Genomic DNA, 13,183 nt, shown 5'->3' with positions numbered 1-13,183 from the left:
TTTTTTTTTTTTTTTTTTTTGCCACCGAATTAAATTGCGCCATAAATAAATTAATCAAATTGGTGAAAGTGAAAACAAAAATAAATTTGGGATTTTTTATTTATTTATATATATATAGATTTTTTATAAAGAAATAGAAATAATTAGGGTTGAAAAACAAAAAGCAATTCACAGCCTCGTTTAATCCCTCCTGCGGTTTCGTTACCAAAGGTAAAATCCGTTTCTGAAGATTTGAGTGAATTTTTTATAAAAGTTTCACCTAGACTTTAGTCTGAATTACTCGAAATTACTACTAGTTGATATATATTTATAATTAGCTGATTTGGTTTTTTCGTGGCAGCAGTAATCATGGCTGATGAAAGTAATGTGATCAAAGAAGAAGTGAAGGATGAGCAAGATGTAATTTTGGCTTTTTACATTTTTTTGTTGTTGTGTCTATAAGAAGGGATCCTTGATTCCTATATAGTATTGCTTTTTGGAGGAGTCTTTCTTTAAGTCAATGCATCCTTTCAAGATTATTATTTTGTTTTGTTTCCTGATTGGAGAAGTTATAAATACAGATACTACGTAGGGTCTTTAATATTCTGCGAGAAAATAGTCCGGAGCTTGTTGGATTTTCGCTTCTTACAGTTATAATGCCACCACAAGTTCTTCTTGAAGGGACAAAGAAGACAATCTTTGTCAACTTTATGGACTATTGCAAGACGTACGTATGAACAAAGTCTCATATACACCATTTGTTATATATACCAGAACCTAGTGGTTTTTGATGTTTGTACGTATTTGGAATATGCTTAATTTTTTTCAGGATGCGTCGACAACCAGCTCATGTTAGGGCTTTCTTACTTGCTGAGTTGGGTACTAGTGATACACCTGATGCGCAGCAAAGGTTGGTTGTTAGGGGGAGACTTACATCCAAGAACTTTGAAGGGCTTTTACGGCGATATGTCTGTAAGTAACATACCCTTTAGTATATCGATCTCAAGGTTTGGATAGAATAATGTCAATTTTGGAGTAACGACATCCTTCTGTTGATTTCTTGAAGTGATTCCTAGTTGCGGTTATTTTCAGGTGGATACGTCGTGTGCTTTGATTGCAAAAGCACAAACACAACTTTCACCAGGGAGGTTCGTCTCTTCTTTGTGAGATGTGAACAGGTAAAAAAAAACTCTACCCAATTAGTTTCTCTTGCCTTTGGACACATTTCTGTTTTCTGACTCATATTCAAGAGAAATGGTCCTGAATGGGTGTTGCTCTTCTACACCTAATTCAGGATTTTGCCTACATTTTCTGATTAATATATATATTACGCAGTTAGAGTGATACAAAACTATTTTGGAGGCCTACTTTATTGCATCATCTTAATGTGATGCTGATATCTTTGCTTACACTGCCTTATAAAAAGCTCCTTTGGTTGAGCAAGAGAATCAGTAATTACCGTCTGAATACTAATCAAGAATTATCCAGTTTTGGTTCTGCTATTCTGAAATCTCTGTACCTATCTATATATACATCTACAAATATGAACTGATGGGGTTTGTTTTGGCAGTGTGGATCAGAACGATGTGCACCACAAATCCGCATGAACAGAACGTATCTTGGTCGCAGGAAGACTGGATATATTGGTAGCTCAAGTGAGTAGAACATTTTATGGAGTTGGTAAGGTCTTGCTTGTCTTCTTCTTATTCTCTAGCTTGCTTATGGCATTGACTTGTCTTTGAGTATGCTGAAGAATGTTATTCTCTATCACAGGTTTAATAATGAAAGGAAAAGAAACAAAAGACACAGATTAAAGTTGTGATTGCCTGTCCAAATAAGTCAAGAAAAAGGCATTAAGTTGTGTGTTTGGTTTACCCTTAAATATTGAACTTATTGTAATGAGTTCATAGTTTTGGTCCTTCTGGATTTGGCTCATAGCGGTAGTTGCCTCATCATTGACATTCTTTGAAGTATTATATCGTGGCTTGGTGCCCAATCTAACTAAGAATAAACTTAATTTTGAATATAAATAAAGAACTGAGAAAGTCGCATTGCTGAACTATCATCGTCCCTTTCAAGTCTCCGATCTCTTCTTCGTTGATACGTACATTATTAGAGGAACCATCTCAATTTACAAATAAAGTCAGCGCAATCTCTTAAGGAACTGAAACAGAGCACTTATCTCTCTTCTTACCATACTTGATACTTTTGTCTGTACATTATACACTCTTTTTTTCTTGATTGCGTTTTCCTAACCCTATATGTTTTTGTTTTATGAATTAAATTGCGGCCTAAACATTAAAATTAGGGATTTTTTATTTTATAAAAGTTGAAACAAAAAATATATAGGGTTAGGAAAACGCAATCAAGAAAACAAAAAGCTTCACAACCTCTTCGCTTGAGTTTCCCCGTTAAGACCAATCGGGTGCTGTTTCGTTACCAAAAAGGTTTGAGTTGCTTTTCAAAAGTTTCCGTTCTATTGTTAAAGATTATAATTGTAGTTTTAGACTCGGAATAAAAATTACTACTTATTATGTTTTTGGTAACGGAGTGACGGAGTCCATCTTCTCTTTTTTTTTTTTTAGATGTTCATACCAATTTTGTTGATATTTATAATATTTGATTTTGGTTTCTTAATGCTTTCCTTGGCAGTAATCATGGCTGATGAACCAAATGTGATCAAGGAAGAAGTGAAGGATGAGCAAGATGTAAGTTTGGTTTTCTACATTGTTTCTCTATATGAGATCCGTGATTCCTATTGTATTTGATAGATATTGCTTTGGAGGATTATTTATTTCCTAAACTGACAAATGCTTCTATAGTTATTTGATTTCTACTTGTTTTTCTCTGATTGTGAGTTACATGTACAGATTCTTCGTAAGGTCTTTAATATTCTGCGTNCTGTCCAAATAAGTCAAGAAAAAGGCATTAAGTTGTGTGTTTGGTTTACCCTTAAATATTGAACTTATTGTAATGAGTTCATAGTTTTGGTCCTTCTGGATTTGGCTCATAGCGGTAGTTGCCTCATCATTGACATTCTTTGAAGTATTATATCGTGGCTTGGTGCCCAATCTAACTAAGAATAAACTTAATTTTGAATATAAATAAAGAACTGAGAAAGTCGCATTGCTGAACTATCATCGTCCCTTTCAAGTCTCCGATCTCTTCTTCGTTGATACGTACATTATTAGAGGAACCATCTCAATTTACAAATAAAGTCAGCGCAATCTCTTAAGGAACTGAAACAGAGCACTTATCTCTCTTCTTACCATACTTGATACTTTTGTCTGTACATTATACACTCTTTTTTTCTTGATTGCGTTTTCCTAACCCTATATGTTTTTGTTTTATGAATTAAATTGCGGCCTAAACATTAAAATTAGGGATTTTTTATTTTATAAAAGTTGAAACAAAAAATATATAGGGTTAGGAAAACGCAATCAAGAAAACAAAAAGCTTCACAACCTCTTCGCTTGAGTTTCCCCGTTAAGACCAATCGGGTGCTGTTTCGTTACCAAAAAGGTTTGAGTTGCTTTTCAAAAGTTTCCGTTCTATTGTTAAAGATTATAATTGTAGTTTTAGACTCGGAATAAAAATTACTACTTATTATGTTTTTGGTAACGGAGTGACGGAGTCCATCTTCTCTTTTTTTTTTTTTAGATGTTCATACCAATTTTGTTGATATTTATAATATTTGATTTTGGTTTCTTAATGCTTTCCTTGGCAGTAATCATGGCTGATGAACCAAATGTGATCAAGGAAGAAGTGAAGGATGAGCAAGATGTAAGTTTGGTTTTCTACATTGTTTCTCTATATGAGATCCGTGATTCCTATTGTATTTGATAGATATTGCTTTGGAGGATTATTTATTTCCTAAACTGACAAATGCTTCTATAGTTATTTGATTTCTACTTGTTTTTCTCTGATTGTGAGTTACATGTACAGATTCTTCGTAAGGTCTTTAATATTCTGCGTGAAAATAGTCCGGAGCTTGTTGGAGTTTGCCTTCTTACAGTTATAAGGCCACCACAAATTCTTTTTGAAGGGACAGACAAAACAGTCTTTGTCAACTTTATGGACTATTGCAAGACGTATGAACACAAAGTCCCATAGTGGTTTTTTTGATGTTTGTATTTTGGAATACTTTACCACCGTTAAAACTTTTTCAGGATGAATCGACAACCAAATCATGTTAGAGCTTTCTTGTGTGCTGACATGAGCGCTAGGGGTACAATAGATATGCAGCAAAGGTTGGTCGTTAATAGGAGAGTTAAACCCAAGCGATTTAAAGGCAATATACTACGATATATCAGTAAGTATAACATTTCCACTAATCTCAAGATTTAGATTGCCGTAAAGGAATGTCATATATATATTTGGAGTAATAACATCCCTTGTGTTGATTTCTGAAAAGTGGTTTTAATTGCGGTTAATTTCAGCTGAGTACGTCATGTGTTGTGGTTGCAAGAGCACAGACACAATTCTTTCGAAGGAGAATCGTATCTTCTTTTTGATATGTGAAAAGGTAAAAAATCTACTGAGAAATATTTTTTCCAAAGTGAGCCTACATTATTTGATTTCAACAGTAAAATTTTAAACTATGTTGAAGCCTACGCTCTTTCTTGTCTTGCACTTGTTACCATGAAAACATATAATTTGATGGTTGCTGTTTATTTTACACATATTCAGGATTTTGCCTACACTAGTCTAATTAAATATTACGTAGTTAGAGTGATACAAAACTTATATGGAGGCCTACTTTATTGTGTCATCTTGATGTGATGCATTCTGGTATCTTGGCCTATACTACTACCTGATAAAAGCTCATTTGGTTGAACAATTGAATGAGTGATTACTGTCTTAGCCTTTCAAGAATTAATTATCCAGTTTTTTTTTTCTTTTGCACTTTTGCTATTCTGAAATCTCTGTTGTATCTATTTTCATATCTGAAAATATGAACTGATATATTGGCTTTGTTTTGGCAGTGTGGATCAAGAAGAATGACCAGCTGTACCATGATTTGTTTTGGTAGCTCAAGGCCTCAAGTGGGTAGAGAGTAGTTTCTTTGTACTTATAAAAGAGACACTAGAATATAACCCGTGCTAAAGCACGAGTTTAAATTTCTTTTGTTTATTATATAGTTTTTTTATTCAAAACATCATATATGTGATTATTTTATGTATTTAAAAAAATTGGATGGAATACTATGCCAAATCATATGATGAATATGAATTATAAAAATAACATATATTTTGTAAGATCTATTATAGTAGATCTAGATAATTAACCCGCGACATACCGCAAGTTAAGTTGTGTGATAAAAAATTAATTTATGTTTTTTATTTGATTTGTTTAGTGTTTAAAATTATACATTGTATTTCGATTGTTAATTTTATGACTTAACCTGTAGTATACCGCATATTAATGTAACATATGTTTGTCAAAATCATCTTAACCGTGAAAGCCTACAAAATAACATTATTCTAAACTTTAATTTAATCTGAGAAATCATATTTCCTGAAATTTTAACCTTTGCTCATATTTTTTCTTGGAATTATTTCATATTATAGTGACATATTATTGATTCGTGCTATAACAAATCAAATTAGAGTGTTTATAATTTTAAACTTTTTGATCTATCATATATTTATGATATTTTAAAAATATCAAATTAAAATATTTTAAAATATTTCAAATTTATTTATTTTAAAAGTTTAAAGTATATTAAACTATACAATTCAACAAAGAAATATATGAAATTGAATTTAAATATTCAAATTTGATCCGTTACTCAGTTAAAATTTTAGTTTAATAGATATTTTTTTTAAAGAATAATATTACTAAAGCTTAAATATTTTATGGATTGAACAATTTTTTGGGTATGAATAGGGTGTATTTCGGTGAATGAAAATGTCAATGATTTATACTAAAAGTTTGAAGGGGTTAAGATATTATTTTATTTTAATTAATTTTTGAGATTTTATTATATTTGTTTTTCTTTAATTGCCTAAAATATATATATGGCCTTGGTTGTTAGAGATTTTATTTCTTTTAAGTTGTATTATTCTTGGGATATTTTTTTTAAGTGTATCTCTGTATAAGTCAACCCATATAACATATTTTGTAACTAATGAATCAAATAATAACTATAACTTTATAACTTATAACTATTATATAGTCTACCAAAAAGAAGTTGTGTACTTCCGAAATATTAAATAGGGGATGTGTGTTTTTTTATTTCCAAGAACTAGCAATTTTCTGAAAAAAATTAAATCAATGACATTAGTTTAATTTAATTCAATAAATGACATCATTAAAGGAATATGATTCTCTTATTATAAAATTTTAGTGTGTTAAATTTTATAGTATATTGTATATTTTTTATAAATGTTATGGTCAAATTTTATTCTTAAACAAAACAAAACAACTAAAGTCATCTTAGCGCGCAGATAAGTCCATTTGTAGATAAGTCTATTTGTAGAAGACACCATCACACTCAGATCTAGTCCTAGTTTCTATATTAGGAATTTGGCTAATGGGTCGGTCAATTTTGGCCCAATTACGGAAAACAAAACAAAACAATTAATGCAGGGATTAGTAAGTTAAATATACCATTGGGTAAATAAATAAACCAATGACGTCTTCCACAAATTTGGTTCGAATTCGGTTAAGCCCGGTTTAGGAACAGGTCGGTGTTGTGGCTTTGTTCTTGTAGCGAAAGGCAAAATCGATCCACTCTGCAAGCAAAAAATAAAAACTCTTCCAAAGTCAAAAACCTTTATAAAGCGGCGGCGAGGGCAACCGCAATATTAATATTCCGACAGAGAAGAAGAAAGACACAGCTAAACGAATTGTCTCTCCAATCAAAAGAAAAAAAAAAAGATGGCGAAAGACAGCTGTTTGGCCAGAATCACTGCCGGAGTTGCCGTTGGTGGCGCAGTTGGTGGCGCTGTAGGTAAGCTTTTCTTTTTCGATTTCCTTTACATTCTGGAAATAAAAAAACCCTAAACCCTAAATTACAATCTAAATTCGCCTTTATATGTGTTTGATTCTATGGGAATTTTGGGTACGAAATATTTTTGGGTGTGGAGATGATATTGAACTTGTTTCGTTGTGTTTCAGGTGCTGTCTATGGAACTTACGAAGCGATTAGATTCAAGGTACGCTTTGTTAATTCGGGTTCTTTTCTTGAAAAAGTGAAACTCTTTATCACTCTTCCTCTTTGGATATGGCTTGATCAGTCGAAAACACACAGCACAGCTTAGTTTTGTGTTTTGTTTGCCTTCACTTTTGAGAAATTGAACTTATTTGACTTGTGCATCTATCTCACCGTTCTTGACAACTTTAATCAATTGTTTATGTGCAAACGCTTCAGTTATGATTGCTCTTGCTGTGTTTATTTGTGAGTTGGTTAGCATAGCAAGATCAATCTGAAAGCTTTTAGCGCTTTTTTTAAGTTAGATATGAAAGATGTCTAGAGTAGAGATTGCTCTTGTTGATACTTATGTCAACATTAACTGTTTGAGATTCATATCTCATTACTGCTTGATCCTCATGTGTTCCTTTTTTTTTTCTTCTTTTCCTGCAGGTTCCTGGGCTTATGAAGATTAGATACATTGGTCAAACTACCATTGGCAGTGCAGCAATTTTCGGGCTTTTTCTAGGTGCCGGCAGTTTGATACATTGTGGAAAAGGCTACTGAGTACTGATTCCCCCCTTACATTTGTTTAGCTCTAGAAGCTCTCTAAGTTTGTGTCTCTCAAATAGTTTCCTGGTGAAAGATTGGATTCTTTTTTTGAAAGATATTGAGTTTTTTTTCTTTATTGTTGAATAAGTATTGAATCAACTTATATGTTTCTGCTGCTCTCTGTGAATTTTCATCTCTCTTGGTTTTATCAGAAACAGCTTCTTTTTCTTTTGGCCTAAGATAATTTCGTTGATGATCCAAGGAGTTTAGTTTCTAGATAAAGCTTAGAAGAAAGTGGAGTAAAATGAGTATATTATACTTCAATCAAAAGATAATCTTTGTTTTTTAACCATATGTACAAAAAAAAAAAAAGAAGCTTTAAATAGTAGAGGTGGCTTGTTTGCACATACACTCAGGAACAGGATACTTTGTAACATCTCTTCCAGCTTTGCTAACCCTTAGTTCTGGCTGTCCTAGAGATTGTCTGTGTAATTTCTTTATCATCTTCTCAAACTCTGTTTTACTCATTGATGTATTCACAAAGTATGGGAGCATATGCCTTTTGTTTGGTGTTATGATCTTCTTGTGTCCTTCATAAGCTCTGTGCCCCTGAAAGATTAATTCAACACTCTTTATCTTAAGAATGTGTAAGTTGCACACTGGAAATCAGACTTTTCAAACAACAAAGACCTAAGAATGTGTACCTGAAGTGCATGGCCCATGTTCCCTCCATGAGATGCCATAAACACATCACTCTCTTTGCACACTATATAGTCGATTGCTGCCATTATCGAAGCTCGTTTTGCAAAAGGTTTGAGTTCAAGAGGCAACGCAATATCGTATTTGTTGTAGAGATTTGGGAATTCACTTGTTAGCGGTTTCAAAGCTTCCTTTCCGCCAAGTGGTTCCCCTCCCGCCCAATAGATCCTCGCATCTCTCGGTGCTCCAAGTGCTCTAAGCAGTCTGAAATCAACCGGTATACAAATTGAAAACCAATGTCTCTCTCAGCACTTGTAAGAAAACCGTAAGGGTCACTCATTTACCTTGTTACTTCCTTGGCATTTAATGGACAAAGACCAGCGAGTTTCCTCTCGTTAGATGTCATACTAGATTTGGCTGTTAAGAGCTCAGGCCGCTTAATCCTTTCTATGTTTACAATCTCATCAAACTTTGAGCTCAAACCAGAAAGGCAGCCAGTTCTAACCCACACATCTTTCTCCATACGAAGATGCAACGCAATGTAAGGCCCTTTGCTCCTCATCCTCTCTGCAAGCTTCTTCCCCATCTCCATAACCCATGGCGAAAACTTTAATGCTTCAAATGCTACCTGCAACACATTTCTTGTTCAAATGTGAATGAACAAAATCAAACTCTTTTTTAGCTTCCAAGTTAGAAACATACCTTACAACGGAGCTTCTGGAGATCAGTGGGCAAGTCTTTAGACAATCTTGAATCTAATCTCCTTAAAAGCAGAACTCCGTCCCTATTGAACTGCAGGATATAAGTATAAACCATTGAACATTGTTTCTCATTTGTTCAGCACTAAATGATCCAAGGGGTGTTGTATATGTGAGCTTACACGCTTTAGATAATGCGAACGGATCCATTGAGGGGAGGCGTTAAAGGGCATACCACCTTCTTCTGATGGTCTAGTCATTATTTTACTTGCGGGCAGCAACGAAACAATCTTCACATCATTTGCTAAAACACTCTTGAATTGCTCTAAATCAAATATATCTGAAAACTCACTGCAAAAAAGAAACATTCAGAATGACAGATGAATACAAAAATGAACATTCTTATGATATTACTGTTTACCTCTCGTCACCCCAAATGAGATTGATTTGTAATATCGGTACAACAAGAACAGCACCTAGAATCCTCGCAATCACAACCGCATCAACAATCTGAATCTTCTGCTGATTCAACCCACCAGAGACAACCACCATCAAATACTTTCTCCTCTCTCTAGCAATCTTCTTACTCTCTCTTCTGTATCCATTGCTGAACTCTAAGCATGGCTTGTAACCTAATCCATCAGGCTGTTTCCAGAACTCATTCTTATCACCATGTCCATTTCCATCAGAGGTGATCAAATTCAAATGTGATCGATCACCACCAAAGGTCTCATTTTTCTCAACACCCGTATCCAAAGATCGATCCTTGGCGTTTGAAATCTCAACCAGATGGGATTTAGGAGATACATTAGAATCCGAGCTTTGAAGTTGACTTTCGTGATCGTTGAAACCAAAAGGAGAAAGACAAAGACTAAGTCTTAATGATATCCCTAAAACAGTAAGTAAGAAGAGAGATAAAGACCAGAGCTTTGGGTTTCTTAGATTGAAGAATTTGCTTGTTGTTGTGTTCTTCTTCTTTGAAGATTTGTTATCGAGAAAAGAGTGTAAGGACGATGAGGAAACAGAGTTTATGATCTGAGCTGGAACTGAAATGTAGCAAACTTGCTTCTTACTATTGCTGCTTCTCGTCTTACATGTCCCCATCACAACAACTTTAAACAAGACGAGATGAGAGCTTTCGGTTACGGCGGGAACATAGAAGGATCGATTTTGTTACAAAACAGAGGACTGTGTTGTTAGTAGTAGTATTCTTTTGGGGTTGTTTCGTTTCCAAGAAGATTCTCATATGTTATTTTTTTTTAAACATTTGGTGGTATTATTCAATAATCGAACATTGGTTGGAGAAGATCTGTATTTTTTGGGTCAATTTTCAAAAAAATGCACCCAACAAGGCAACAAACACCCACGCAACAACTTTTAAAATTATATCAAACTGATTAAATAATAGACCAAAAATGTTTAGAAAGAGACACATTAATCTATTTAATATAAGCTTATCATATGAGACGACCTTAATTAGTAGTATATATCAGCAATTTGTTTCGCTAACGTAGGTAAGAAAAAACTGTATACTTAAAAAAAACATGTTATGTGAACTACTGAATTTTTAATACATCAAATATGATATGATATATAAGTTTTATGTAGCAATAAAGTTAGCATATCATTTTTTTTGTATCCATCGTATGTTAAATCTTAGTTGATTAAAAAATAAAATTGGTGAATGTTATAGAGATTTTATAAATGCTTGCAAAATTAATATTATATTTGTAAATTTGTTTCTTTCTTAATTGAATCTTTTTTATTTTTGGTTAAAATCTTTTTTATGCTTCTAAAAGATAATAATTTTGGCTGTGGAAAAGTAATTCTCTTAATTTGGTTGATGGTTTTGCTTGCAGCAAACTAGATAAAACAAATGAGCTGGGCCAATATATAAGATGTCACAGGCCCAAGATTAAGCTGATTGTGATCCAGCTGAAAAAGTTAGGTAGTTTAGTTTCAGAGATACTGGTGATTGTCGCATTATTGATAGATAATTCATCCCACCTATGTCTGAATTTTTAGTTCATTGCGTAATAAATGTATGAATTTTTAATTCATTGCATAATAATGAGCTAGCTTCACTTCCGATTACATCCAAACTTACCAGTGCAGTGGCAAATTTTTGGTGGAGTTCGGATGGTAGGACGGGTGGTATGCACTGGCTAGCCTGGGACAAGCTATGTTGCACCAAGCAGATGGGCGGTCTAGGTTTTCGGAATGTTGATGATTTCAACTCGGCTTTGTTGGCAAAACAATTATGGAGACTTATTGAATTTCCTTATTCACTGTTTGCCAGAGTTTTTAAAGGTAGGTATTATAGGAATTCGGATCCCATGGAACCGATTCGTTCTTACTCCCCTTCTTATGGATGGCGGAGTATAGTTTCAGCTCGCTCTCTGGTACAAAAAGGGCTTATTATACGGGTTGGTTCGGGAGAATCCATTTCAATATGGACTGATCCCTGGATACCAGCTCAATTCCCGAGACCAGCTATCAGCAAGAGCCCGTTTAAGGACCCTTCTCTTAAAATTTCACACTTAATTGATTGTCGGACGCGTTTGTGGCGGATGGATGTGCTCTCTGAGCACTTTGATCCAGTGGATGTTGAGTTGATAGGTGCATTACCTTTAGGAAGCTGCCCCAAGGATGATACCCTTGGTGGCATTTTACGAAAAATGGGAGGTATACAGTTAAGTCTGGTTATCATGCGGCGCGATTGNGGTATTATAGGAATTCGAATCCCATGGAACCGATTCGTTCTTACTCCCCTTCTTATGGATGGCGGAGTATAGTTTCAGCTTGCTCTCTGGTACAAAAAGGGCTTATTATACGGGTTGGTTCGGGAGAATCCATTTCAATATGGACTGATCCCTGGATACTAGCTCAATTCCCGAGACCAGCTATCAGCAAGGGCCCGTTTAAGGACCCTTCTCTTAAAATTTCACACTTAATTGATTGTCGGACGCGTTTGTGGCGGATGGATGTGCTCTCTGAGCACTTTGATCCAGTGGATGTTGAGTTGATAGGTGCATTACCTTTAGGAAGCTGCCCCAAGGATGATACCCTTGGTTGGCATTTTACGAAAAATGGGAGGTATACAGTTAAGTCTGGTTATCATGCGGCGCGATTGACGACTCAAGGGCCTTTTAAAGCGCCTGGGGTTGGGCCAGAAATAACCTCTCTTCTAGCTAGTGTTTGGAATGTTCGCTGCCCACCAAAAATACAACATTTTATGTGGCAAGCTTTGTCTGGGTGTATGCCGGTTTCACGGAATTTGCGGCGACGTGGCATTGCATGTGATTTGGGATGCTCCCGTTGTGGTGCTGAGGAGGAAACAGTAAACCATGTTTTGTTTCTCTGTCCACCGGCGCGCCAGGTGTGGGCCTTGTCCCAGGTACCGGTAGGATCGAATTGTTTTCCAGTGGAGTCTGTTTTTGCAAATATGGATCATTTTCTGGATCCCAAAAGCCTGGGTTCCCATGTGGCCGCATTCCCGTGGATTTTGTGGTTTTTATGGAAGGCGCGTAATGCAAAGGTTTTTGACAATATTACAGAGTGCCCAGAGGAGACTGTCCGGATAGCTGAAGGTGAGGCTTTGTCCTGGCTTAAGGCTCAGGAGGAGGGTGAAGATGGGGTTACACTTGTCCAGTCAAGGGTTGCGGAATCTCGCCCACAGAGACCAAACGGCTCTCTACCTTTGCTTTTTACAGGATATCGCTGTTTCGTCGATGGTTCTTGGAAGTCGGATGATCGGTTCGCAGGAGTGGGGTGGTTCTGCACTCAGTCCCAGGATCAAAGGCCAAGCAGGGGAGCTACTAACTTTCGGCGAAGTCTCTCCCCTTTACATGCAGAAGTGGAAGCTTTCATTTGGGCGATGCGTTGTATGATCGGACATGACTATCGTGAGGTGGCTTTCTACTCAGACTGTGCAGATTTGGTGAAGATGGTGTCTTCGCCACTTGATTGGCCGGCGTTCTCAACTTACCTAGATGATATACGGATGGACAGGGAGGAGTTCACTTCTTTCTCTTTATCTTATATTCCCAGAAATGCAAATTCAAAAGCGGATACTCTGGCACGCTATGTATGTAAACAATTTCCCTTCACATTGGCTCGT

General features: G+C 35.5%; 4 protein-coding genes across 4 annotated transcripts; 3 read left to right on the top strand and 1 right to left on the bottom strand.

Moving 5' to 3' along the window:
- On the top strand, positions 349-1,793 carry LOC104748064 (eukaryotic translation initiation factor 2 subunit beta-like). The gene is made up of 6 exons (XM_019236616.1): positions 349-399; positions 561-706; positions 809-951; positions 1,072-1,157; positions 1,550-1,634; positions 1,753-1,793. The coding sequence occupies exons 1-6, from the start codon at positions 349-351 to the stop codon at positions 1,791-1,793; spliced, it is 552 nt and encodes a 183-aa protein (XP_019092161.1).
- On the top strand, positions 3,712-4,624 carry LOC104748063 (eukaryotic translation initiation factor 2 subunit beta-like). The gene is made up of 5 exons (XM_010469756.1): positions 3,712-3,762; positions 3,925-4,070; positions 4,149-4,291; positions 4,419-4,504; positions 4,589-4,624. The coding sequence occupies exons 1-5, from the start codon at positions 3,712-3,714 to the stop codon at positions 4,622-4,624; spliced, it is 462 nt and encodes a 153-aa protein (XP_010468058.1).
- Positions 6,702-7,895, top strand: LOC104744985 (reactive oxygen species modulator 1). Its single transcript, XM_010466134.2, has 3 exons — positions 6,702-6,934; positions 7,102-7,139; positions 7,568-7,895. Exons 1-3 carry the CDS (start codon positions 6,862-6,864, stop codon positions 7,679-7,681), a joined length of 225 nt encoding a protein of 74 aa, XP_010464436.1. The 5' UTR covers positions 6,702-6,861; the 3' UTR covers positions 7,682-7,895.
- Positions 7,960-10,286, bottom strand: LOC104744986 (uncharacterized protein At1g04910-like). The gene is made up of 6 exons (XM_010466135.1): positions 9,485-10,286; positions 9,246-9,414; positions 9,068-9,157; positions 8,710-8,993; positions 8,371-8,629; positions 7,960-8,275 (listed from the first exon to the last, which is right to left on the bottom strand). The coding sequence occupies exons 1-6, from the start codon at positions 10,165-10,167 to the stop codon at positions 8,045-8,047; spliced, it is 1,716 nt and encodes a 571-aa protein (XP_010464437.1). The 5' UTR covers positions 10,168-10,286; the 3' UTR covers positions 7,960-8,044.

This window comes from Camelina sativa, chromosome 15, assembly GCF_000633955.1.
Source record: "Camelina sativa cultivar DH55 chromosome 15, Cs, whole genome shotgun sequence".
Lineage (NCBI taxonomy): Eukaryota > Viridiplantae > Streptophyta > Magnoliopsida > Brassicales > Brassicaceae > Camelina > Camelina sativa.
This window is presented reverse-complemented; position numbering and strand designations above follow the sequence as displayed.